The 25,309-nt window shown below is 41.9% G+C and overlaps 1 protein-coding gene across 1 annotated transcript in view; it reads right to left on the bottom strand.

The window, feature by feature from the left end:
- SV2C (synaptic vesicle glycoprotein 2C) overlaps nt 1–25,309 on the bottom strand; it is a 231,303-nt gene that overhangs the window by 119,498 nt on the left and 86,496 nt on the right. Inside the window, exon 3 of the mRNA XM_045495986.1 lies at nt 4,008–4,188. Coding sequence (XP_045351942.1) covers nt 4,008–4,188 — 181 coding nt within the window. The remainder of the gene's footprint in view (nt 1–4,007; nt 4,189–25,309) is intronic.

The raw sequence follows: 25,309 nt of genomic DNA, 5'->3' as shown, positions 1-25,309 counted from the left end.
ACAGTGCATAGTTTCAGTAGTATACTAATGTCCTGAAGAGACCGTCTCCCCTTTATTTGAGGCATTCTGGGTCTGTAAACTGGCTCAAGTCGGGGAATTCACTGATGGGCCATGACTCTCTCATGAGCCTCATGCCTTTTATGATTCAAGTTAAGCTTTCATTCACTTGACCTAGAATTCTTCTGCTTATCCAGACCAACTAAGACTATAGCAAGCTTCCTACCTATTTCACTTCTGGCAACACCACAATCAAGTGGCCAATACAACAGGTCTAACCACTGGTGGGACTGGTGTCCTTTACAGGTAACGATGCCCACCTTGCCTTGAGCAGACAAGCCCCATCCTCTTGCAATTTACAAGCTGGAGGAGGAGAGAAATTAACACATGAAAAGCAAATATTTGCAGGTTCTGTGGTGAGAGCCACTGGAAGGGCTGGTCTCAGGATGCTCTGGTCTTTCTGGTGCCCTGAGCTCTAAGGGTTCTGGGAGAACTTCTGATAGCAGAAAAGATGGCATGAGCCATAGTCCTGGGAAACACATGGAGCATTGACAGGTGTGAGCATCAGAGGCCCATGACAGAAAAACACCAACCTTCTGAAACCTTATTTCCTTGGTCATCTAGTTTTACTCAGTTTAGAACTCAGATCAGATGGGGATGACGGGAGCTCTTAACTAAGTACAAACAACAAGATCTCTGGAGAAAGCAGAGCCTTGGCTGAACTGGCCCAGAGATTCAGAGAGTGAATCAGGGTGTCCAGATGGAACTTGAGAGATGCCGAGAAAAGCCCTCAATCACAGAGAGAGCGTCTCACATGTTGTGTGTAGGTGATATGGCTCATAAACTCAGCCAAGGAACAAAGATAACTTTCTTCATTTTCCTTAACAACTTCATTTCTCCAGTCCCCTCAGCAGCTGGATCCCACAAAACTCTGGGTATTTTGCACCTGAACTTCCCCTTCAGATCCCCGCCCCCCGCCCCCCCCACCAGCCTAGGTAATCTCCATCTCTTTTCACAAAAGAAGAATCAGGCTGGAAAGCCTGAATGACTCTCCTAAGGTCCCAGTAAAGGGCAAGGGTGTGGTGAACTTGGATTTCTGGACTCCCAGCGCTGTGCCAACTTGGCGAAGGCACAGTGCATTAGCCTCTGGTATCACAATTTATGGAGCCTAGCTGAGTTAGCAATACACAGACTGTGCTTTGCCAGGTAGATTATGTTATTTAGAAGTCAGCAGCCCTGAACTGCTGGCTGAGGAATGATTTGTCTACGACAGGGAAGAGGATGATATCCTGAATATATCCAGGCAGTGTCTGCTTCTGTACTGCCCTTGAATTAACTTCTAGGCAGTCCATTAGCCTGGAGTATTTTGCAACCGCCATAATAGCCCTTTTCTCTGCAGTCAATTGGGTTGACCACGTCATAATCCAGAACTGGCAATTAAAACTGCTATAATGATTTGACCACAGTCGGGGACTTTTGAGTCCATGGATATCACTGCAATTTCCTGGATACGATTGTCAATGGAAAGGCCTAGAAGGTTCAGAACTTAGGTGTTAGCCTTTTCGCGGAAGGCTTGTGGTATTACATCGGTAAAAAGAAGTAGAAAGGAGACTTAGCCTTTCCTGGTGGCAAGAATGCCTTATCCTATGGACCCCGAGAAGGTCCTTTAAACAAATAGCCCCAGACAACACCTGTTCTTCCTCAGGTACCCCGGCTCACTCAGCATTAGGTCTGCTGCAGCCCCTTGAATCCATGATCCAAATTACCTCCCCAGGTTGCCCTGTGTATCGCCAATATCATACAGAGCTCTGAGCACCAAGGGTCCCCTCTGCTGAGGAAAGGCCTTCTTGCTCTATCATTAAAAAGCAAATTATTGATTCTGATAATTTGTTTCTCAAGGAAAAAATATTCTTACACTTTCCCAAACTTTCCAATTTTCTTGGTTTATTGCAATGATCTACTGGAATGTCTTCACTCTAAGGAGAGCTCTTGAAATTTGGGCAAGTTACTCACATATTTGCAAAGTGCCCACTGTGTGCAGAGCGTAGCATATGAAGGTCTATAAGAATATGAAAGAGCACATTAGAAAAATCTGTGGATAACCCACCAATCTCAACGTTTATTTATTTTTGGGACAGAGAGAGACAGAGCATGAACGGGGGAGGGGCAGAGAGAGAGGGAGACACAGAATCGGAAACAGGCTCCAGGCTCTGAGCCATCAGCCCAGAGCCTGACGCGGGGCTCGAACTCACGGACCGCGAGATCGTGACCTGGCTGAAGTCGGACGCTTAACCGACTGCGCCACCCAGGCGCCCCTAACCCACCAATCTCAATATGCACACACATCTTGTGGCATAAAGTGATGTAAAAGTCAAATATTTTGAATGAGTTATAAAAGTGATGCATTAGTCTACATGTGGAAATCTTTGAACTCTTAAAGTAACCAGTTATACAGTCTTTCCCTCTGATGCCTTATGTTTCTCTTTATTTTAGCTGTGATTTTAAAGCACTACTTTATGTAATTAAGGAAGACCTGATGTAGTTCTTTGATCTTCTCTTTTGGCAAAACTGTGTTTTCCTGTGCGGGTACCACTCTCATCAACAACCACAACTAATATGCTTCTCAAATTCATAACCCAGGACTGTCTCCTTTCCTTTATTCAGTTATTTACTTTTATTTTATGTTATTCCTATAGATTCATCTTGTGACAGATACCTCAGAAAGAACGTCTCTAGCGAAAATAAAGTTCTCAAACAGAAACTTTGTATTTTTACTATCATTTTCCTTGTTGAAGCAGAGTATCTTGGACTCTCCTAATTAAGCTGTTGGGTTTTCCTAAGCTGTGGATTCACTTAGGGTAGTAACAAGTGCTTCAAGCTCTTTAAAGAAAATGGCTCCACCATTGGCTATACAGCTGTCCCCCATCATCTGCAATTTCACTTTCCCCAGTTTCAGTTCCTTGTGCTATCAGTTCCTCGTGGTCAACTGCAGTCCAGAAGCAGACAATCTTCCTTCTGACTCATCATCAGAAGGTCAATAGTAGCCTAACACTACATCACAATGGCTACATCATTCACCTCACCTCATCTCATCATGTGAGCATTTTATCATCTCACATCATCACAAGAAGAGGAGAGAGTACAGTACAATAGGATATTTTCAGAGAGTATATTCACATAACTTTCATTACAGTATATTGTTATAATTGTTCTATTTTTATTAGTATTGTTGTTAATCTCTTACTGTGCCTAATTGGTAAGTTAAACTTTACCATATATATATATATATATATATGTATATATATATATATATACATATACACACACATGTATATATACACATACACATACATACATACATACATACATACATACATAAAAAAAATAACCTAGCACATACAGGGTTCAGTACTATCGGCAGTTTCAGGCATCACCTGGGGACTTTGGAACGTATCCCCCATGGAGAAGGGGGAGCTATGGTACTATGCCATTGCACTTGGCTAACAACGCAACTTCTGTTAATTCAGTAAAAATCAGGAACTTATAAAAAGAATGTATTACATCTCAAGAAGTAAGGCTTCCTACCAAGTTAAATACGTTGTTAGCATAGATCAATAAAATAACATTTGCTTGAGACACACTCATACTGGATTTAAGAGCAAGCCTGAATGGTTTGAACCTTTAACTAGCTCATAATAGGTAGGACCTTAGCTATTTCTTGCTTAAATTAAATTTTCAGAAGAAAAAGCACTTATGAATGCATTCTGACATAGATTCCACTTAAAGTAAAACCATTTCCTGGAAGTAAAATACTAAAAGAATCAGCCACTAGAACATAGATGTATTCTCTCTTCTCTCCTGTACTTACGGGTCGATAATTATATTTCTAAGAACCAATACTGCAGTTCTTAAGAGATAATTTTTCAGTAATGAGGCCCTCTAGAGTGGAAAACATACACAATTATGAAGAATAAACATATTGCTATAAAATATGAAGGAAAAAACCTTACCCGAATCCAGAAAGTAAGCGACAGAAGAGAAAAAATCCATAACCTTGGACAAAGGATGAAAGGAAGGCAAAAAATCCGTTGATAGACATGCAGATCAAAAGAGACTGCTTCCTCCCCACTTTGTCTGCCAGTCCTCCCCAGAAGAAAGCCCCTGCCATCATCCCGAGGTACACTATGCTGCCTGCAACACACAGAAAACAAAGAAACATGTCAGAGATTGGGAGCAAATGACACATGTAAGAGCAAATGAACAAGAGACAAAATATATTTCAGCATTTGTATGGGAAAAATTTCCTTTAAAAAATATATCCTTCAGGGGTGCCTGGGTGGGTCAGTCGGTTAAGTGCCTAACTCCTGATTTTGGCTCAGGTCATGATCTCATTGTTCATGGGATTGAGCCCTGTGTCAGGTCCTCACTGACAGTGCAGAGCCTGCTTGGGATTCTCTCTCTCTCTCTCTGTCTCTCTCTCTCTCTCTCTCTCTCTGCCCCTCCCCTCCTTTCTCTCTCTCTCTCTCTCAAAATAAATATATATATATATATATATATATATATATATATATATATATATCCTTCAGGATACACAAATCATCTTTCAAGTTGGAAAGTAAGCTCTCTGTGGGCTGCCTTTAGCTGTCATGACCAATGACAAAGGCAAAAGACAAAATAGTGACGTTCTCACCAACCTCGTGATAATGGGTACATAGTGCACAGGCACAAGGAGGCTCCGCCCAGAACAATCCTGGAGTTTAACTCTCAGGCATGTCACCTTTGGTCCAAATGCCCAGCCTAGCACCATGACAAGGTCAAGATGGGAGACTGAGTCAAGGGGTCCCTGATCAAATTGGTCCTTCAGCCTGCTTCAAATCTCTGCCTTTAGCAGATGAATGGACCAAGGCCAGACTCTTATGGAATCTCTAGAGGATTCCACGTGTCTTTCTCTCTGATTTCCCCTGAAAGTCCTGGCCCTTCCTGGGGAAGGTAGGTTTAGAGATTATAAGAATTAATCTTAAAATAGTCTCAAACTTTGCTCATAAGAGAAAATATTCTCTTGGATCAGAACCTTAAGGAGTCTAAGGAGAAGAAAAACAGCTGTTGTAGTTTGGGAACTGTTAAACTTATTATGGTTGGCTTTACTTCCATAGTGGAAACAGATGCAAAATCAAGAGTTATGTCGATGTCCCTCTTGGTGTCATTGCGAATACACACGTGAATTTTCTAATTCATTTGCTTCTTCTAAAAAACCAGGCCTCCAGAAGCCCTGTCCCGAATCTTTCTCAGGATGAAATAATATGAGGTATGGAAAAGTTACTTCAGGGAAGTTTCTAAAAGGGTGTGCCAATGTCTAGGGGGAAACGACATAGTTAATAAATGAAAGTCTGTTCTATCTGGATGTGGCATTTAAAAAGCTGCTACAGGGGCGCCTGGGTGGCTCAGTCGGTTAAGTGGCGGACTTCGGCTCAGGTCATGATCTCACAGACTGTGAGTTCGAGCCCCGCGTCGGGCTCTGGGCTGACAGCTCAGAGCCTGGAGCCTGTTTCGGATTCTGTGTCTCCCTCTTTCTGACCCTCCCTCGTTCATGCTCTGTCTCTCTCTGTCTCAAAAATAAATAAACGTTAAAAAAATTAAAAAAAAAAAGCTGCTACAACATCTCACAACCATTTCTGCTTTTCCCCCACTTCACCAAACCACCCCTTGAACAGTTCCTTTTCAAAGGCACATTCAAGATACTCAGCAGCATTAAAGTAACAAGTTAAAAAAACACAATTTATTGCTTCAGATTAGTTTGGGAAATATCCTATTTAAAAACTCACCCTGAATTCATTTGCTTAATACATAGCTAATGGATCAATATGAGACCCAGAAGGAGAACATCTGGTAAAGGCTGATGACCTTGACATCAATGACCTGTGGATGCTGCTTTGCAGATAGCTGAGTATGAGCAGCTACAATGGATGGCAAATTTTGGAACAAATGTGCAGGAAGACAAAACAAAAGCCATTTTCATTTAGACGGGGATACTGCAAAGGGGTGAGTGGTCATCCTCTGCCTTGGTGGGAATGACATGTTTTTCCCTATACTACAGGGCTAACGATACAGAGATCATCCTTCTCAAAAAAACAACAACAAAAAAAGATACTCAAATCACGAAGCCCAGTGCATGGTCACCAGACAGTTTAAAGACTGTATCAGCACAAGGCAAAGGAATCCCCAAAGGAGACAGATTCACCCAGGGAAATGCATATGAAGCAATCTCTTATTTATAGCATAAGAGGCTCAAGTTGGCTACTCATGCCTCTCAGAAGAATAAAGAGCAGCAAAGCTTTTCATAATACCTGTTTCTTTAAAAATGCCTACAGACCAGAAGGTGAGCTCCCATAGATCAGGAGGGGCTTATGGCTGCTGCAGCCTAAGGATGTGGCAGTCTTTCTTGTAGTCCCAGCCCCAAAGACAAAAACTGGTCACCAGCAATTGCTGAACTCTTGCCAGCTCTAAGTGCATGAATTAATGTATTTACTCCTCACAACAATCCTTTGAGGTTAATACTGTGGAACCCAGTCACTGGCACAGAGAAGTTAATGATTTGACCATCGAAAATTTAGTGGTGACTACGTCCCTGCCCATCAGCAGTTCTTTGTGTAATGTTGTTATGACTCCTTTAACAATCCTGGCTGCCCTCCTGTGAAAACATCACAGTTCATCCAGGCCCCTCTGTGGGGGTACCATCTAGAACTGAAAGCACTATTTCACATGTCTCTGAGGTGTCTTCTCCTTAACTCACAGAATTAGAGTTAAGTCCAGGGTAGCAGAGTATGATAGACAGGGACGAGGGGCAAATGCTGCCTCATTCTTCCCAAGCATATGACAAGGGGTGCACCCCTTGTTCTCTGACATTCCAAATGGACATGTCCCCAGCCATTGATGGGAGGTAAGGGGGTCAATGCTGAAAATAGCTCAGTGGTGCCAAGGAAAAATGAAAATCTAGTGTTCTTGCTAAAAATGACATGCAGTGTTTCAGAGGAGGGCAACTCCCTCCATTGTCTGGTTGTAGGAGGCATGATGCTCCTGCTGGACTGGGCTCTATATCCTAGCATGCTCCTTATTCTTAAGTCGGTCACCTGTTGCCTCATCTTCACTAAGCCAGACCACAGATTTATGAAGTCATGATTCCAGCACTTTAAGGACTCATAACTCATTGCTAGATTTTCCCACCTGGCAGTAGTATGAGAACACGGCCCCACCATGGGAGCTTCTTAAAGCTCAGGTACAGTAAAGGCTGCATGAGCTGGGCTTGCCCTTGACTTCTGGAATGGAGACAGCTCAGTGATTTGACAAGGGGCAGAACACCCTCATTTATCGTTAGCACTGGGTACTTATGCAACCCCAAAATAATACTCATTAGAGATTTTAATATATAAAAGAGTAAAATAAAAATGGTCCATCCTTCAATTCCTCTTTCCTTATTTATAAAAATATATAATATATATACTATTTATATTTTGTATTATAAAATATATTTATATTTATATAATATATTTACATAATAATATATTTATATAATAATTTAAATATATTTTATATAATATAATTTTATGCAATTTTAAAATAAAATATATATTTTAAATAATAAATTATATTTTATATAATAAAATATAATATATTTTTTATTTTATATAACATATTATATATAATATATATATATTTTTTATATGTATATTTTTTCAACGTTTATTTATTTTTTGGGGGACAGAGAGAGACACAGCACGAACGGGGGAAGGGCAGAGAGAGAGGGAGACACAGAATTGGAAACAGGCTCCAGGCTCTGAGCCATCAGCCCAGAGCCTGACGCGGGGCTTGAACTCACGGACCGCGAGATCGTGACCTGGCTGAAGTCGGACACTCAACCGACTGCGCCACCCAGGCGCCCCTATAATATATATTTTATATACTATATTATATTATTTTATATTACATATATTTTCTATATTATTTTATATAATATATTATATATTGTATATTCTCTCCTGCTCTTGACCTTCTTCCCAGAGGTAACTATTATCAATTTTTCTTCTTCCAGAAAGTTTATACCTATAAATATAGAAAAATGGATAGCCTTCAGGAACATTTTTTTGTTCCTGCGTAATATTTATCTTTTCTCTTGTGTTTGGGATTTCCAAACTTAGCAAACCAGAAATAAATCTCTGTCAGAAATTTAATAACTATACTTCAAGATACATTTAATATATTTCAGAAAAGCACTCACTATAACTACTAGGGGAAAATCAAACAGTTATTTTTCTGTCTTGTATTTTTTCTATGCCTAAAATAAATATGCCTCAATCTCCTTAAAAGAGAGAATATTAAATTCAATTTTAAGGAACTTATTGAGCGCCCACTATGCCTGATTTTTCCTGAAGTGCTAGAAATATAAGGATTTATAAGTCCTGATCCCTGAACTTACAAAAGAAAAACTTAGCAAACCTTTATCTGATGCCTACTTGGAGCCAGGAAAAGAGGCAGACAGTTACACACCCATTATTTTACACAACCCTCCCAACAACCCCATCTGATCGTGGCCACTGATGAGTGGAGCATCCAGGCCAAAACCTTCCATGGCTTCCTGGGGACATATGACCAGGACAAAACAGTGCTGAAGTGCACCCTCAGGGACCTGGGTTCCAAGTCGCTGAACTCTTTCTATTCTATCCAGATGGCTTAAGGAGCTCATAATTCAGTGAGGGAGACATCAGGCACATAACAGAATGAGCCAAGCCATGAAGTGTGTGCTCCAGTGGAGGCGTAACTGGGGCAGGGGGACGAGAGGTGGCTACTAATTCTGACTGTGGCATCTGGGAAGGGTTCACTGAGAACAGAATATTTGGGAGGATTCTGAAGGATAAGAAAGATTTCACGATGGCATTAAATTCCTCCACAACTGATAGGTTTAGCAAAATGAAATGTAGTGTCAAGTTGTATCTTCACTTCTATTCTGGCTAAAAATATGTTTCACATCTAGGGGCGCCTGGGTGGCTCAGTCTGTTAAGGTTCCGACTTCAGCTCAGCTCATGATCTCACGGCTGGTGAGTTTGGGTTCCGCATGGGGCTCTGTGCTGACAGCTTGGAGCCTGGAGCCTGGAGCCTACTTGGGATTCTGTGTGTGTGTGTGTGTGTGTGTGTCTCTCTCTCTCTCTCTCTCTCTGCCCCTCCCCCGCTTATACTGTGTGTGTGTCTCTCTCTCAAAAATACATAAACATTTAAAATATTAAAGAAAGAAAATGCTTCAGATCTAAAGATAACAATCTTTTGATCATACGCTGCATATTATTGGTAATTAGACTGTCCCTCTGGGTACGCCATGGACAGGATTCAGCCTCTCCAGTAGCTTATTGGAGACAAACAGCACAATTAGAGGATTTATTTGTGGATTTTATGACCTAATTATAAGACAAACCTTTGAATGTCAGCAAGGGCACAAAGTGAATAAAACTGGAAACACTCTGGAATTGTCAGAATCCAAATTGTATTTCCTGGCTTGTTTTCATATTTCTATTTTGTCTTCCCTGTATGATGATGAGGATTCTCTGAAAACGCAGAGCAGGGATATGCTTTTGACACAAACCAGCCTCCTGCTCTCCACACTTCATGATGCTGCTAATGGCCAGAGTTCAGAGGTCCCTTATCTTACAGACGGGAAAACTGACGCCGTGAGAAGGCAGTACCTGAAATCAAATCTTCTAGATCCTTGCTCCTCAGAGTATGACCTCTGAACCAACAGCACCAGCACCCTGGAGGCACATGCTAGAAATGCGGACCCTTAAGGCTTCACTCCACCCCTACAGAAGTCAGAAGGCACATCTGAACACGATTCCCACAGATCTGTGCTCACTTTAGAATCTGAACACACTTTTAGGCTGGTGTGCTTTCCATTAAAACATTTAACCTTTCTAACATTTTTTTTTTTTTTACTTAAAGTTTGTATTCATGTAATACATATTTGACAGGAGGAGATATGGGCTATCGCATATTTTAATTCCAAAGACACAGAACAAGCAAGATCTCCCTACACAAGCTGCAGATGTATCAAGGGCAAGGAGAAACCTTGTGCCTCCCCTAGGACCTGCCTGCCCAGGACTAGCTAGAGGCAGAACTCCATGTGAGAGGCCAGGCTGTGACTCTCAGATCCTTTCAGGAATTGAATGAAGATTCTAATTCAGCTGGGCTTCCAGGAGGCTCAACCTGACCTGAGGCTCATTCTACTCTTAACACAGCTCAGGCTCAGTGCACCCGGCCCAGCCTCTCATTCTTTCAGAAGACTAAAAGAGGCCTCAGGCATGACTTCCTCACTAAAGCATTTTCTAACATGGGGGCTGATTCCATTTATTTAATCATACCCTCATTTCCCCTGATGAATATCACATTTCCATTTCTGTCTCTTTTCTAATAAGCTGCTTTTGATTCTTTATGACAATACCTAAGGGCCACATCTTCTCCCCCAGCATCATTTTAAACCACATGTAAACTAAGGAGAACAATTTTAAGAAATGTATATAGTAGGTTTTCTCATAGAAACGTTTAACCAGGTTTTTAAACATTGTTTTAAGCACTTCAGTTATCCAGGGCTAATGCATTACTCTATAATTCATTGCAGCATTTATTTACAAATTGGATTTCTGCAAAAATCATTCTGTGGCAGTATTCTGAATTCAATGATAAATAATCTCCATGAGGCAATGATCACATTCACCTTTTAAAAGGGAATTTTCTTGGGGCGCCTGGGTGGCGCAGTCGGTTAAGCGTCCGACTTCGGCCAGGTCACAATCTCGCGGTCCGGGAGTTCGAGCCCCGCGTCGGGCTCTGGGCTGATGGCTCAGAGCCTGGAGCCTGTTTCCGATTCTGTGTCTCCCTCTCTCTCTGCCCCTCCCCCGTTCATGCTCTGTCTCTCTCTGTCCCAAAAATAAATAGATGTTGAAAAAAAAAAAAAGAAATGTTTAAAAGGGAATTTTCTTAGGATAAAACAAATTTTCAAGTCAAAGAAAAATAAAAATAAGCCTAATTTGAAAAGATATACAGACCCCTTATGTTTATTGCAGCACTATTTACAATAACCAAGATACGGAAGCCACAGAGGTGTCCGTTGATATATGAATAGATAAGGAAGATGTCACACACACACACACACACACACACACACAGGAATATTATGCAGCCATAGAAGGATAAGATTGTGCAATTTGTGACGTGGATGGAACTAGAGGGTATAATTCTAAGTGAAATAAGTCAGACAGAGAAAGACAAATCTTGTATGATTTCACTCATATGTGGAATACAAAACAAAACAAAACAAAAAGAAAACAGAAACAGATCCATAAATACAGAGAACAAAGTGGTGATCGCCAGAGGACAGGGAGGTGACTGGATAGGCAAAATGGGTGTAGAGAAGTCAAAGATACGGGCTTCCAGTTATGGAATGAATAAATCCTGGGGATGAAAGGTACAGCAGAGGAAGTATAGTCAGGGTATTGTATTAGTGTTGTATAGTGATGTATGGTAGCTAAACCTGTGGTGAACATAGCACAATATAAAGAACCATCAGATCGCCAAGTCGTGCACCTGAAACAAATGTAACATCGTATGTCAACTACACTTCAACTAAAAACAAATACGGCTATGCTGCAAGAGAAGTCGGACTTGGGCCATAGCCACACCCCTGTGATAGGATCTATAGTGATACATGTGAAAAGCCAGATTTCAGACTGTTGTTATTTGAATACACATGCAGATAAGTGCTGCTTTTTCTAAAGGCTATGATCAAATTTTAGAATCGTTGTGTTTTTTTTTGCCTGCCACACTTGGATTGGATATAGTACTGGACATAAACTTAGCCTTTGGCAGATACACTAACTTTTTCATGCAGGAGTCTATCTCCACAAGGTATCACTTATCAAAGAGGACCTTGTTCATACAGTAGTATTTGGTCTAATATTTCTTTTTTCTGTTTAAAATTTTTGTTTAATGTTTATTTATTTGGGGGAGACAGAGACAGAGTGGGGGAGGGGCAGAGAGCTGGAGACACAGAATCTGAAGCAGCCTCGAGGTTCTGAGCCAGTCAGCACGCACAGAGCCTGATGTGGGACTCGAACCCACGAAGCACAGGATCATGACCTGGGCCGAAGTCGGACACTCAACCGACTGAGCCACCCAGGCACCCCTTGGTCTAATATTTCTTACACTGAGAAATCTTTACATCCTGTCTGGCTAGGGGAAGTTAAGGGGAAGGGTCTGCGGCCTGTACAACTGAAAGGTGTATTCAAGATGAGGAGACATACAAACCTTCTCTATTCTGGCAAGGTGAACAATCCTTTGGGACTTTGAGCATGATTCCTTTTTGTGTAAGGTCCTGAAATGCTAATAGTACTATTGGTGTGAAGTAAAGAGAGAACAGAAGAGAAGGGAATGGTTATGGAAAAGAGACAAGAGGAGGAAAAGGGGGGCTCTGGGATGGTGTAGAAAGTGAAATTACAGCTTTTGGCCTCCCTTAGCTTGAGTTCTGAAAAGACACCACCTGAAACAGTACTGGAAGAGTTATCTAATTTTTATGTCTGAAAGACTTTATGTATTTATTTATTCATTTGTATTTTGAAACGATTTGAATAAATAAATAATAAGCTGAGTAGATTTAAATCAACGAATTTAAATAATTAATTAATAGCCTTCTCTTAACCAACCTCTCACTTTTTCTAATTACTGTTTTTAGTAGCCACAGGTAAGGGCCATTATGTGTCCAAATGCATCTGTGGACTTTCACAAAATCAAATGCAAGTATGGAAAGTGAAAATATCCAAGGCATATGTACAGATGAAAAAGAAAAACCTTTCTAATTTGCAATGGAGAACATCTGCAACAAAAGTCGGCTCACCTTTGCTGGAAAGAACTGTAAATATCAGATGTAGTCTACACCACATTTCTGTCTTACCTTTGGGAAGTCTGACATTTAAGTCCTGTGGTGCAGGCAGAGACCGATGCAGCCAGCTGCTTGCACACGCAGGGAACACTGCATCAAATAGCATTACTGCTTGTTACCCAAGTCTACCTGGGAACTGAACAGCTTCCAAAGGCCCCAAGACACTCTCACTGAATCCAGAGAACCAAATGAAGAAGGAGAAACCTTATGAGGAAGCCCAGTCTTCTCTAACATCCTTCCTCAAATGGCTAGTATCTAGCATGCCCACTGGATAAAGGAAGATACTAGCCTCAAATGGCTAGTATCTAGCATGCCCACTGGATATATATATTCAAATATATTTTACATATATAGCTCTGGAGGCCCCAAAAGGGCTATTTCAGCCCCCTTGCTGTTCAAAGCATTAAAGACACAAGTCTTGGGAATGAAGAACATTACAGAGAGTCATTTTGTGGTATGCCATGAGATCACCTATTGGTTCCATACCAATAGGACCGACCTCTCTGCAAACTTCCCCTACTCCAGGCCTGTGCTAGGGGAGAGAAGTGGTAACTGAACACTTGTTTCAAAAATCCCAATCAATGAGTCAACAATGAGCAGGTGGTCATTAATTCACAGCTCTTAGTTGAGCTCCTGCTGTAAGTCAGGCATCCTTTGAGCTGTGAGGATAGGGGAAGGGAAGAAGAGTGAAGAACAGTGAGGAGAGGTCCACAAAAATGAAACTGGCATGGACCCTACTCTTGAGCAGCTCACAGTCTTTTGCAGCGGTTTCAGACAATGGATGCACATCAGAATCATCTGGGGAACTTCAAGAAAAAGAACAGCGATGCCCAGGCCATACCCAGGGATTCTGGTTCTGGGATAGGGCTTAGGTCTTCCTTCCTTCCTTCCTTCCTTCCTTCCTTCCTTCCTTCCTTCCTTCCTTCCTTCCTTTCTTTCTTTCTCTCTCTCTCTTTCCTTCTTTCCTTCCTTCCTTCCTTCCCTCCTAAATCCAAGTTAGTTAACATATAGTGTAATAATGATTTCAGGAATAGAATTTCATGATTCATCACATATATATAACCCCCAGTGCTCAACCCAGTAGGTGCCCTCCTTAATGACCATCACCCATCCCCCCATCCTCCCATCCCCCCCATCCCCCCCATCCTACACCCTGCCAGCAACCCTCAGTTTGTTCCCTGTATTTAAGAGTCTCTTACGATTTGTCTTCCTCTCTGTTTTTATATTATTTTAGGCAATGGTACTTTAAAAACTTGCCAAATGATTCCAATATGAAGCTGGGGCTTTGAACCTTTGGTTTCCTAAGAGATTAAACACATGCAAAAAATTAATTACCATTAAATGAAACACAGGCTATAATTAAGGTGAGTACATTATGCTTAAGGGGAAAAAAAGGAAGGAGTGACTTAATTAGTTCTGCAGAATTCTGAAAAGCTTCCCAGTGAATAATGGTAGGTCATGCTGAGTTTAGACCAAAGAGTAAGAATGCTCCCAGTTAGCCAGGGAAGTTCCAAGGGAAAGAAGAGGACTCGGTTAAATGGTTTGGGAGTGTGTGAGAGCACAGCACACTAAGGGGACTCCAAGTAGTTGGGGATGCATGGGGTGCAGAGTTCATACTTGGGGACAAGAGTGGCAGGAGACTGGGATGGAAGACAGCCTAGAGTCAACCCAAGGAGATAGCTTTTATCCATTGGGAAACTAAGAAACAGGCTGGATATCACTGGAGCCTGAAGAGATCATTCATCAACTGTAGGAAGTGGGGAAGGATGGAGGGGAACATCTAGGGTAAGGCAACTGAGGCCTGAGGGGCCTGGAGCACAACCTATGAGGAAGTAGTAACTCTCAGGTGTCAACTCTGCACTTGTGAAGCCCCGAAAGTAAGTGCTTCCTTAAATTTGTGCTCCAGGCCCTGCCCAGGGGAAAAAAAGATGGACTTCAGGAATGCCCTGGGAAGGAATGAGGGCAACCTGACCTAAGGCAGGGGCCGTGGGCTTGGAGGAGATTCACAAGGCTGGATGTATTTTTAGTGGTCAGAGACCACAGTTGTTGTAAACCGAAGAGCGACACAAGGAAGAGTAGAATAGCTTGGGAAGAATCATAACAAAATTTATAAAGAGAGAATACAACAGGAAAGCAGCCTGACAGGCTAGTGTCTTAAACAAGCGTGAAGGAGGTCCACATTGGTAACCTTCACTACACTGCATGAGAACAGGGCCAAATAGAGCAGCACAGGTGACACAGGTGAATCAATAAGGCCATGATCAGTATAGCTCATCTTCAGGAATGCTTCATGAAGGGAGCAGGGCTTGAGTTGAATGTCAAAAGAAGGAGACCGTGAGTAAGAAGATAGGCAGGATGGCCTTTTGCATCCCCTCAGACATACACAACAGCAGGGGGAAGGTGTGGAGTGGAAAAGAGCAGAAGCAGAAGGCTGGACAGGTAAGCGAGGGTATGCAGCCTGGTAAGAGTGGCTGGGTTGGGTGTGTGGACAAGTACGATTAAGCGGGATAAGTGAGAGAAAAATCCTTAGATAACAAGCCCCCGCAAATTTTTTTTGATTAATTACATAGACAATGGGGAGCCACTGATGTGTTCCTGAATGCGGAATTCAGGCAATCAAAGCCCTAATGTGAAAAGATCAGGACATTTAGAGCAGCACGGGCAAACTTGTTCTGTAAAGGTCCAGACAGCAAAGACTATGTTTTAGCCTTTGCAGCCTCTGCGTGTTCTGTCACAACTGATCAACTCTGCGGTTGCAGCATGAAAGCAGCCACAGAAAATAATGTAAGCAAATGGGCATGGCTATGTTCCAGTGAAACTATTTACAAAGACAAGCAAAGAGTGGGACTTGGCCCGTAGGCTGTAGTTTGCAAACCCCCACTTCGAGGAAAAGTTTGCCTGGAGCAGTGCTGAGGGCAGGTGTGTGAGGACGGAGCTGGCCAGAGGAAGTATCTGAGAGACCAGAGAAACCCTAACACCAAGGCTGGAGTGGCGGCAGCATGGCGGGCAGTTTAGAGCCTTGTGAAATGTGGGATTTCTCTGCAAAGATGAAGGAAAGAGAGGACAGAGACCCAAGGATCAACCCCTGAGGAACAGCCACAGGAAGAGAAGTAAAAGAAGTCAGAGGTAAGAAGGTGTGGTCAAGGAAATGGGCAGAAGGTCTGGATGGAGCAGAGAACACCTCAGAAGAAAAGGACAACAGGAAAGGTGGTTTCTCCTCGGATACTGTGGAGACCAGCAAAGGGCTTCTGCTCCTGGAAGAGTGGGCTATTCTGGAAGAACGGTGCTATCACGCGTCTCATTTCCGGAAAATGCATGAGAAACAGGCTTAAGAGAAATTCCTTACTCTCAAGTATACCTGCCAGCAATGAAAGGATTTTTTTTTCCCCCAATGGAGCCTCTTTTATATGAGCACAGTGAACAAACAAAGCACAGAAATCTAAAAGCAAGGGTACATTAGAGGACCAGACGGGCAAATAATCTTGGCGCTGTGTCCCTGTGTCTGTATCAAACCTTTTGATATTTTAAGCAACTGAAAAATGCCTGAAGGGGAAGGGCTCCTGCAGCTTAACTCAGGCCATTTCCAGACACTGGGGATGTGACTGTGTGGTAGGAAAACAGGTCTGAAAATAGACTCAAAGATCACACCGTGCTTGATCAATACTGACTACAAAATGATTACACAAGTCCTCCATGACCCCTTTCAGAAAATTATGCGGAAGTTTCTTTTTGCTGCTGGGGTTTTTTGTTTTTTTAACTTTACGTGTGAGGTATCATAATGAAAACCAGACTAGGTCGTAATCGATTCCAGGAAATGTCTAAAGAGAGAATTCCAGAATCTATTTCTGGTGCTCCAACATGACCTTTTGTTTCCCCAAATAGGCAGCTACCTAAGCCGTCACCCCAGAGCACTGAGTGAATAAATATCAGGATCGGCCTTGCACTAATGGATATTGGTCCTAATCCGTTACTGCTGGCGAAGCCGAGGTGAATTCAGGGCAGCCCTTCTTGACACTTGAGATTTATTTTGTCATTAGTGATGAAACATCATGCAAGGGCTCCTAATCCCAAACTATCAGAAGAACACTTAGGTATTTCGGGGAAGGTCACCCAAATATGCAGGTAATGACCCACAGTACTGAAGCTGTTATTTAGCGGCTCGTTATTCTTAGTATGATTATAAATGATTTGTGTCTAGCATGAGCAGGTAGCCATCTGCTTGGATTAGGAAGGAAAAGATGGAAAAGCTTTGAGGGTAACAAAAAATAGAAACTTTAATCAATTATTATGTTATAGCTCAAAAACAAAACAAAAAAGAATGTTGAATCCATTTTGTTTTGTCCTCTAGAACCTAAGACCAGCTATGCTAAAAATCAACCCATCCCTAAATCCTTCAATGTTCCTTAAACACATTATAGTCATTCTTTTCTTTGAACCTTTATCCAGTTAACCTTACCAGAAACATCTTTCTCTTGCCTTTCACCCAAACCGTGTACCTTGAATTTCACCTCCACAATTTTTGGGAGCACACCCCAGACTACTCTAGTTTTCATGAGGAACTTCTATATGTTCTCGCCCACATTCTGATTTGTATTCTTTGTCAGTATTTCATGTGCATCAGTCTTATCTCTACAGCTTAGTTGTAATTTGACCCCCGGTAGGCACTATATTGTGTACATCTTACTCTGAAACTCCATCACACCACATTGTTCTAGGCACATTTCAAACAATCAGGAAAACCTAGCTAACGTAATTTGAATTTAACATAGGTGATTTAACCTAAACCCTTGTACCACTCACATACAGCTATGCAATTGAGGAACTAATATAAATCTGAAGTCCTGACTACAAGATCTTGAGTGTCCCAAGTAAGTGTGATAAATAGCTTACCTGAGACCTTTTGTCTAGAAGAATGATACCCAAATACACACAACTACAGAACAGACTTCAAAAAAAAGTTTCTACCAGCCAATAGTGAAATGCAAAAACAAACAAACAAACAAAAAAACCCAAGAAAAATAATATATGCCATTTTATAAAGATTAATTTATTTGGCTTAAAGATCTTTTATTCTAAGGACATGTCTTTCCTATTATTTTAATGGAAACGTGTCTTTTGTTTTGTGAAATGACAGCATCAAAAGTGGTGTGTTTTGTTGCAATTATTATTTTTAAATGGCCTTCCTTAGTGAAATAAAAAGTTGGCCAATCCTCATTTTTTTAAAAAAAATTAGAATTTAAAATCCTAAAAAACCAAGTGTCACTAGTATAAAACTCAAAATGGTCAGAACAATGTTTTGGAAATCTTGCACTCTGAAAAAAGGCTAATAGGAAAATTAATGCACTAAACCGTGGCTCATAAAATGAAATTCTAACATGTAACAAAAGGGATGTCTCTTCATGCACGTAAGATGATTATGCAATGTGGCTTCAAATTCCTCAGCACTCCTCCCACAAGAAGCTGGAGTCTATGTTGACTTTCCTTGATTCTGGGCCACTACTTGACCAACAGAATATGACAGAAGTGATGCTATTTCATTTCCAAGCCTCGGTCATAAAAGGCCATGTAGCTTCTACCTTGCTCACTTAGGACAGGATCCCTGAGCTACCATCCAAGAAGTCTGGCTCCCCTGAGAACACCATGCCGGCACCAGCCTCTACAGTCCCAGCTGAGCCCTGACAAAGGGCCGGCCATCTTGGACCCTCCAGAACAGTCCATCCGCCAGATAAACACCACTGAGTGAACCCTGATGGCAGTGAGAACAGAAGGATCACCCAGCCAACCTCTGTCCAAATTCCTAACCCATAAATAAAATATAATTAGAAATGTCATATCTAATAAAATTGATATTGTTCAAAAGCCATTACGTTTTTGGTAGTTTGTTACACAATAACACATACCTGGAATAGCACAGTCCCCACGACACTTCTAAACACATTGCTTCACTGGGATCCCCAAACAGTTTCTCACTTTTAGTTTTAAGGAAGATCAAAATGATTTAATTTGTTGATATTTCTTTTCTTACTGCAAATCATTCAAAAGAAGAACATAATAAGCAAACTCATTAAGGGAAACTCCCCTCCCCCGCTTACTTCCTACCACAAACTAAACGGCGAGTGAGGGGACCAGAAATCAAGCTAGGAAATTCTCCCTCCGGTTCCTGTCAAGTCTTTTTTCCAGGTAACTCAAGAAGAGATTTTGGGGGTTTTATTTTGTTTTAGCGAGGAAATTTTTGAAGTAGAAGGGAGAGAGGAATGAAGTACATGTCAAGCAGGATCGAAGCAGAGGGTGTTTTATGGGTGGTGGTGGTTGTGCGTGGTTTGGATTTACCATGGGAGTTCTCGCCATGACTCCAAGGAGAAGGAACACAGAGCAAGCACTCTCTCCCCAGCAGAAGTATATTAATTAGCTCCTGGAGGGAAGAACTCCGGGACATAAATTCCATGTGCTCCGGAGCATGCCAACCACAATGTGGCTGATTCATAAACCTCAGCAGCAGGAAGGGACAGAACCACAGCTCTCCTTGGGAAACTAGGTAACAGATTCGCTACCAAGTTTCTCTCTATACACCTGCCCTCAGCTAAACTGGGATTCTCAAGCCTCTCTACTTTTCCCATCTTGAGGCTCCACAACGCGGTAAATCTGTGATCACTTAAATCTCACAGCACAAATTTGCCTAAGCGTGTTAAACTTGGACTCACTGTAAGGAGGAGGGGGAGCACCGCGCACACAGCATTGTTGCAGATAACAAACTGCTTCTTGGGGCCATGCTGGGGCCTCACAGCTGTGTTGGCAGATAAGCGGAACAGTGCAGTGTTCAGGGATCAGATTGTGCTATGCTCCTGTTCTCATCCACACCTTAGGACAATGCCGTCCTGCACTCACCGGAGACCTGCCCCACCCCAGTGGAGACAGGCTGACAGAGGAGCAGGGATGCTGTCCGACAAATCTCACAGGCTGTCACTATTGCCTTTATTGCTTACTGATTCCAACCCTGTCTCTCTCTCAATGTCCCACACACTGACTTTCCCAAAGAGAATCTGATTCAAGAAACACCCAGGTTGTATGGTGAGTTTTCATTTCAGAGCTTCCAAGTTCAGCTTTTGGAAATAATTTTGTGTAGGTTTCTAGATCTCTTGTCTTAATTGTTTAGCAATCTAAAAATCAATTACAGATAATTCTTGTAAAGTTCGCCACACTCAGAATTAGTGTTCACCACACTCAGAATTAGCTTTGCACACAAAGCTGCCTAAGAATGTGGGCAAAATTTTAGCACTATTTAAGCCTTTGGTGTTAAATACAATTTCCTCTCTACAGTTCAACAATTATAACTGTCATTACTGTCTAAACATGCATAACTAAAAGAGATACATATATACACGTGCCTGTAAACACATATACACACATATATATACACCTATACAAATATATATGTGTGTGTGTGTGTGTGTGTGTGTGTGTGTGTGTATACCCCATCCTCCTACTTTAAAGGATAAATGCTCTTTTTAATTGAATTATACCCAATCTCTAGAACATGTATGTAAAATCTAGTCGTGGTCAGATTTCCTTTTGTTTAAAATTTTTTTTAAATGTTTATTTTTACTTTTGAGAGAAAGTGAGAGAGGGACAGAGACATGAAGCGGGGAAGGGCAGAGAGAGAGGGAGACACAGAATAGGAAGCAGGCTCCAGGCTCTGAGCTGTCAGCACAGAGCCCAATGCAGGGCTCAAACTCACAGACTGCTAGATCATGACCTGAGCTGAAGTTGGATACTTAACAGACCAAGCCACCCAGGCGCCCCAAGATTTCCTTTTGTTTTATAACGAAGAGTGCTAGAGATTAGCATTTTAGACACCCTACCGTTGTTAGCAAACTCTCACCTCTAGAGGGAGCCAAAGACTCCCCCTTCTTTCACCCACCAAGGAAGGAGACCTCTGATTCTGTGAAGCACAAAATGGAAACTTTGAACACTTAAAAAATGAGGCCAGTGTAGTCCAGGTGGAAAACGATTTCTCATTTGGATCATCTCTGTTCCATGTACAGTATTCTTCCGTATCATCTTCTGCCCCAACACCCCCTTCCCTTCCTCTTGCTCTGCCTCTAGCTTCTCTCAGCACGAGAGACTTCACCTTGCTTGAAAGCTGGTAAGCTAGCCTACCAGTTTCATGGATGCAGGTAAAGGACAAAAAGCTCCAGGTAAGAGACAAAGACTTTCATGCTCACAGCAACAGTAATCACCGGGGTCAGCTTGTGTGCTGACCAAGAAGGAATGGAACAGACACCTGTAGCCTGCCTCTAGCCTTGGTGTCATGCCGAACAAAGGGGAGCCCGGCTCATCAGGCTAGGAGACCACATCCACATTTGAAGACACTCTCATGTAGTAACAAAATGTGTACAGGTCTGTAGAAGGGATCAACAAATTATGTTTTTGTGCAGCTAAGAAGGGTGGGCTAAGGATGTTTTTTTTCCATTTTAAAAGGGTTATAACAACAATGTGCCAGAGATCACAGGTGGCCCAAGAAGCCAAAAGTATTTGCTATCTGACCCTTTGTAGAAAAAGTTTGCTGATCCCTGCTCTCTAGCATCCTCTGTATTTGGGGCCCTGTCAGGGAATGGGGGAGGGGGGCGGTATGCCAAACAGAAGATTCAGGATCTCTCTCTCTCTCTTCTCTTTCTTCACTCTTTCCTCTTTCTCCTCTTTCTTGTTCCATCAGAGGCACCAATGGCAGGACTGATGGAACAGGGCATTATGAGATGATCTTGCTCTTTCATTATTACCTCCCGTCCCTAGCACAAATGCCAGAGGCAGGTGGATTTCAGAAGATGGGGTAGAGATGATGACCGATTGTCACATCAACACCTTTGGTGCCGAGCATCCTTCTTGTGCAGTTGATTTCCAACAGTTGCCACTCAGTCCTTAGAACAAACCTGATTTTCTTTCGGGAGATGACTTCTTCCTACCAACCACCACATTTCTCCATGGGTTTTGTAGCCAGCCAAATTGTCTCGCTACCTCGCAGGTGGGTTCACCTAGTGCCATCTTTCTCAAGCCCCTCAAATGCCATGTGCTCTTGTTGCTAAGAGTGGTTTCCAAGCAGTATCAGAGTGTCTGGTAGCTTTGCCCATGGGTTTCACGTAAAGGAACCAATTAAGAACATTACCATTGTCAACTTTCAGTCGACACAGATTTACCCAAATCTCTGCTAACCAGGCAATGGTGTGATGCAGGGGATGGATTCCCCTGGTGTGAATGAAGGTCTCCATCAGTTTTGTTCTATCTCCTTTGATTCAGTTCTTCTCTCAGCTTTAGAAACAAAATCATCTTAACAGAGAAGCTTGAGATCAACTACACCTACTTCAGTCTTTGTAACACCTCTAATTCCTAGTTTTCCACCACGCTGCCACACTTTTCAGCCACAACTAGGAAGCCTTCTTGGAATATCACGTCATGTTTAGATGCTAAGTACAGTGCATGAGTCATGGAGATCTGAACCAATCTCGTCACACTGGTACATCACAGTGATAGCCACAACGTTTCCACAGTAATTCTGGGGATCAGAGTGCTTTTCAATGGAATCACTAACTGAATGTCACCAACTATTGACCACCCAGTATTCCTGGATTAATGCATTTTTAACATACATTCAAAATTCTCCCCCAAGCATTCAAAATTTGATGGGACAGTTGTTTATTCTTCAACTACTCTGTCCAATGAAATATATTTTATGCTTTTATTTGTTTTTTTTTTTCATGTCCAGTCAGTAGAAATGCCTGACATGGGAAACCCAGAGAAGTCAGTAATACTTTAAATAGTGAAATAGTTAATCGTGAAAAAATAGGGGGATGCTTGCTAGAGTAATTGCCACAGCTACATTAGCACCAAATGAATTCCTTAAGCTGAACGTTAAACAGGAAGAATCCATTAAGCAATGGTGTCTATAGGGCATTCTCAGCAACAAAAGAACGGGGAGGGGGGCAGTTTTCTCCTCAGGGTTAAATTCATCACTGCAGCACCCTTGGAACATCATTTCAGAACTACTAACCTCCAGAGCCTGCATATTTTCACAAAAGGGAAATTGTTTTGTATTTTATGGGGAAACCAGTGAGACCCTTTGATCTCTGCATTTTACAATGCACACTTACTAGAATGTAATTTAGGAGAGAAAGGTGAGGGCTGCCAAGGAAGGGAAGATACACTCACCTCAGGCACCGAGAAAGCAAAAGCAGGGGCACAGAGCAGTGGTACAGAGAGCTGACTGCCTCCTAGGGAGATCTGCTGACAGGGCCCCGAGGTGTTATGGCATTTGGTCAGAGAGTGCCATTACCCTTTATGATACCATCTCCAAAAAGAGATTAGGAATTTTAGTAAATACTTTTTCACTTAATTACTGTTTATAGATCTGTCACACATGAACATTTCTAAAGTTTTATAGAATCATCTCACACTTTCTGCTTTTTCACTTGCCTGCTTTCGTGTTTGGCGAATGTGATGATAGGTGGTAAAAGCATTTTATCTATTATTGTCTGAGCTGGCTCCAAGGTGCGGATGAGACGCAGGGTGAGTAGTTCTGGTGGGCAGGAGGGATCCAGCAGCTTGGCAGGTAAAGGGGCGAGTCAGCTAAAGCAGAGAGCATCAGGTAGGGCTCCAGGATACAGAGTCTTGGAGACCAGGGGTGGGGGAGCAGCAATGATTGCACTGGCAGGAACCCTCCAGCAAAGATAGTCAGGACTGGGTGTGGGTGACTCTGGACCCATAGATTTTAGTGCAGTATTCCATGGTTTATGTACAGGGTCAAGAGGGCCAGGAGTGTTTGGATACATGTATTAATGCAGGATACTTAGGAAACTTCACCACTAATGTCCTAACCAGGACTTGCAAACGATTGCCTTTCACTGCAAGGAGAAAGCAATTAAAGACTAGATAACAGGCATACACAGATCATGGTCTGGATACCATGAATGTGGATCCCATGAATTCTGTGTCAAAAGTAGAAGCAGATTTCTTTGTCTCACACAAAGCTCCTATCTTTCCTGTATCATTTTAGGGCCAAAAAGTGGCATGAAGTCCATCCTCCAGATTGGGTTTTTTTTTTTTTTTAAAGGCGAAGAATAACTCAATTGATAAAGATTCTGATTCCAATTTTTGTGTCTGAAGATTCTTTACCACCAGCCACTCAATGGAGCAGGAAGGACTGTGTGTGTTATATCCAGACTCTGACACTTACTAGCTATGTGACCTTGAACAAACTAACCTCTCTCGGCATCGGTTTCATTGTTTGTAATATAGGGATAATGACACTAGGCTCCTCATAGGGTTATCATGAATGAAAACTTATGGCCAAAACTTTCTATGGTCCTAGGGTCAGTTTGGCAATAGAACCAGGAATAGAATTCAATAAAGTAAATTTGTCAGTATTTGAAGGTATAGGTTCATATATTAATAGTAGGCACCTATCAGATCAATTATTACCATGGTTTATTATCAGCCCAGTCTGTCTTCCTTCTTGTAGCAGGATCAAATGTGAAAATGTCTTAAGCCTTACAAAAGAGGGTCACTACATAATTATGTAGAGGCTGGCTAAGCATGGGACACAGCCATGATGCATAACTCCTTCAAATAAAATTGACATGGCTTGACTTCCTTTCAATGTACTAATTCTGCATCATGGATATCAAGTAGAGAGGAGACCTTCCGTGTCATGGAACCCCATGCCCGATCATCCTCTCTTAGGAAAAGAACCCTTTATACTGGCAAACTTGATCTTGAACACTGGATTCTATTTAAGTGGGAAAAGAGCTCCCATTGTAGAAGGCTCGAGCCTGTAATGTTGAAGAGAACAAGGTTTATGGATGCCTAAAACAAGGGCTCTGTGGTTCACCAATGTAATCCAGATCATTTCTATCATTCTGTACAAGGAACATACATGGGGGCACATACACTGCCACATTCCCAAATTGAAAGTGAGGGGGAAAATAACTTAATGAAACATTTTCTAAGGCAGCATCTAATAATAATAGCTGTCAATTGGTCTGACCCAAGCTCACAGATATTTGCAGGATTTATTTACCATAATATCAAATAATGATTTCTACAAAGATGCCTTTTATTTTCATTTATTGACAGGTCCCATTTCTTTTATTACCTTACAATCAGATCTGGACTAAGCAAAGACACTTAATGGCTCAAATAGGAGTTTGTGGATTCTAATTATAAACTTGGAATTAAGAAGCCCAGTTTCTACTTCTTTCCCCTTCTCTGCCTTTAAAAGGTTTTGAATTTAAGCCAAATCACCTCAGATTTCATACTGCAGGGATGTGGAATTCTGCTGTTACTATGTGCTAG

The sequence above is a fragment of the Leopardus geoffroyi genome, chromosome A1 (genome assembly GCF_018350155.1).
Source record: "Leopardus geoffroyi isolate Oge1 chromosome A1, O.geoffroyi_Oge1_pat1.0, whole genome shotgun sequence".
In the NCBI taxonomy this organism is placed as follows: domain Eukaryota; kingdom Metazoa; phylum Chordata; class Mammalia; order Carnivora; family Felidae; genus Leopardus; species Leopardus geoffroyi.
The sequence above is the reverse complement of the archived record's forward strand: the minus strand, read 5'-3'. Positions and strand labels throughout refer to the sequence as shown.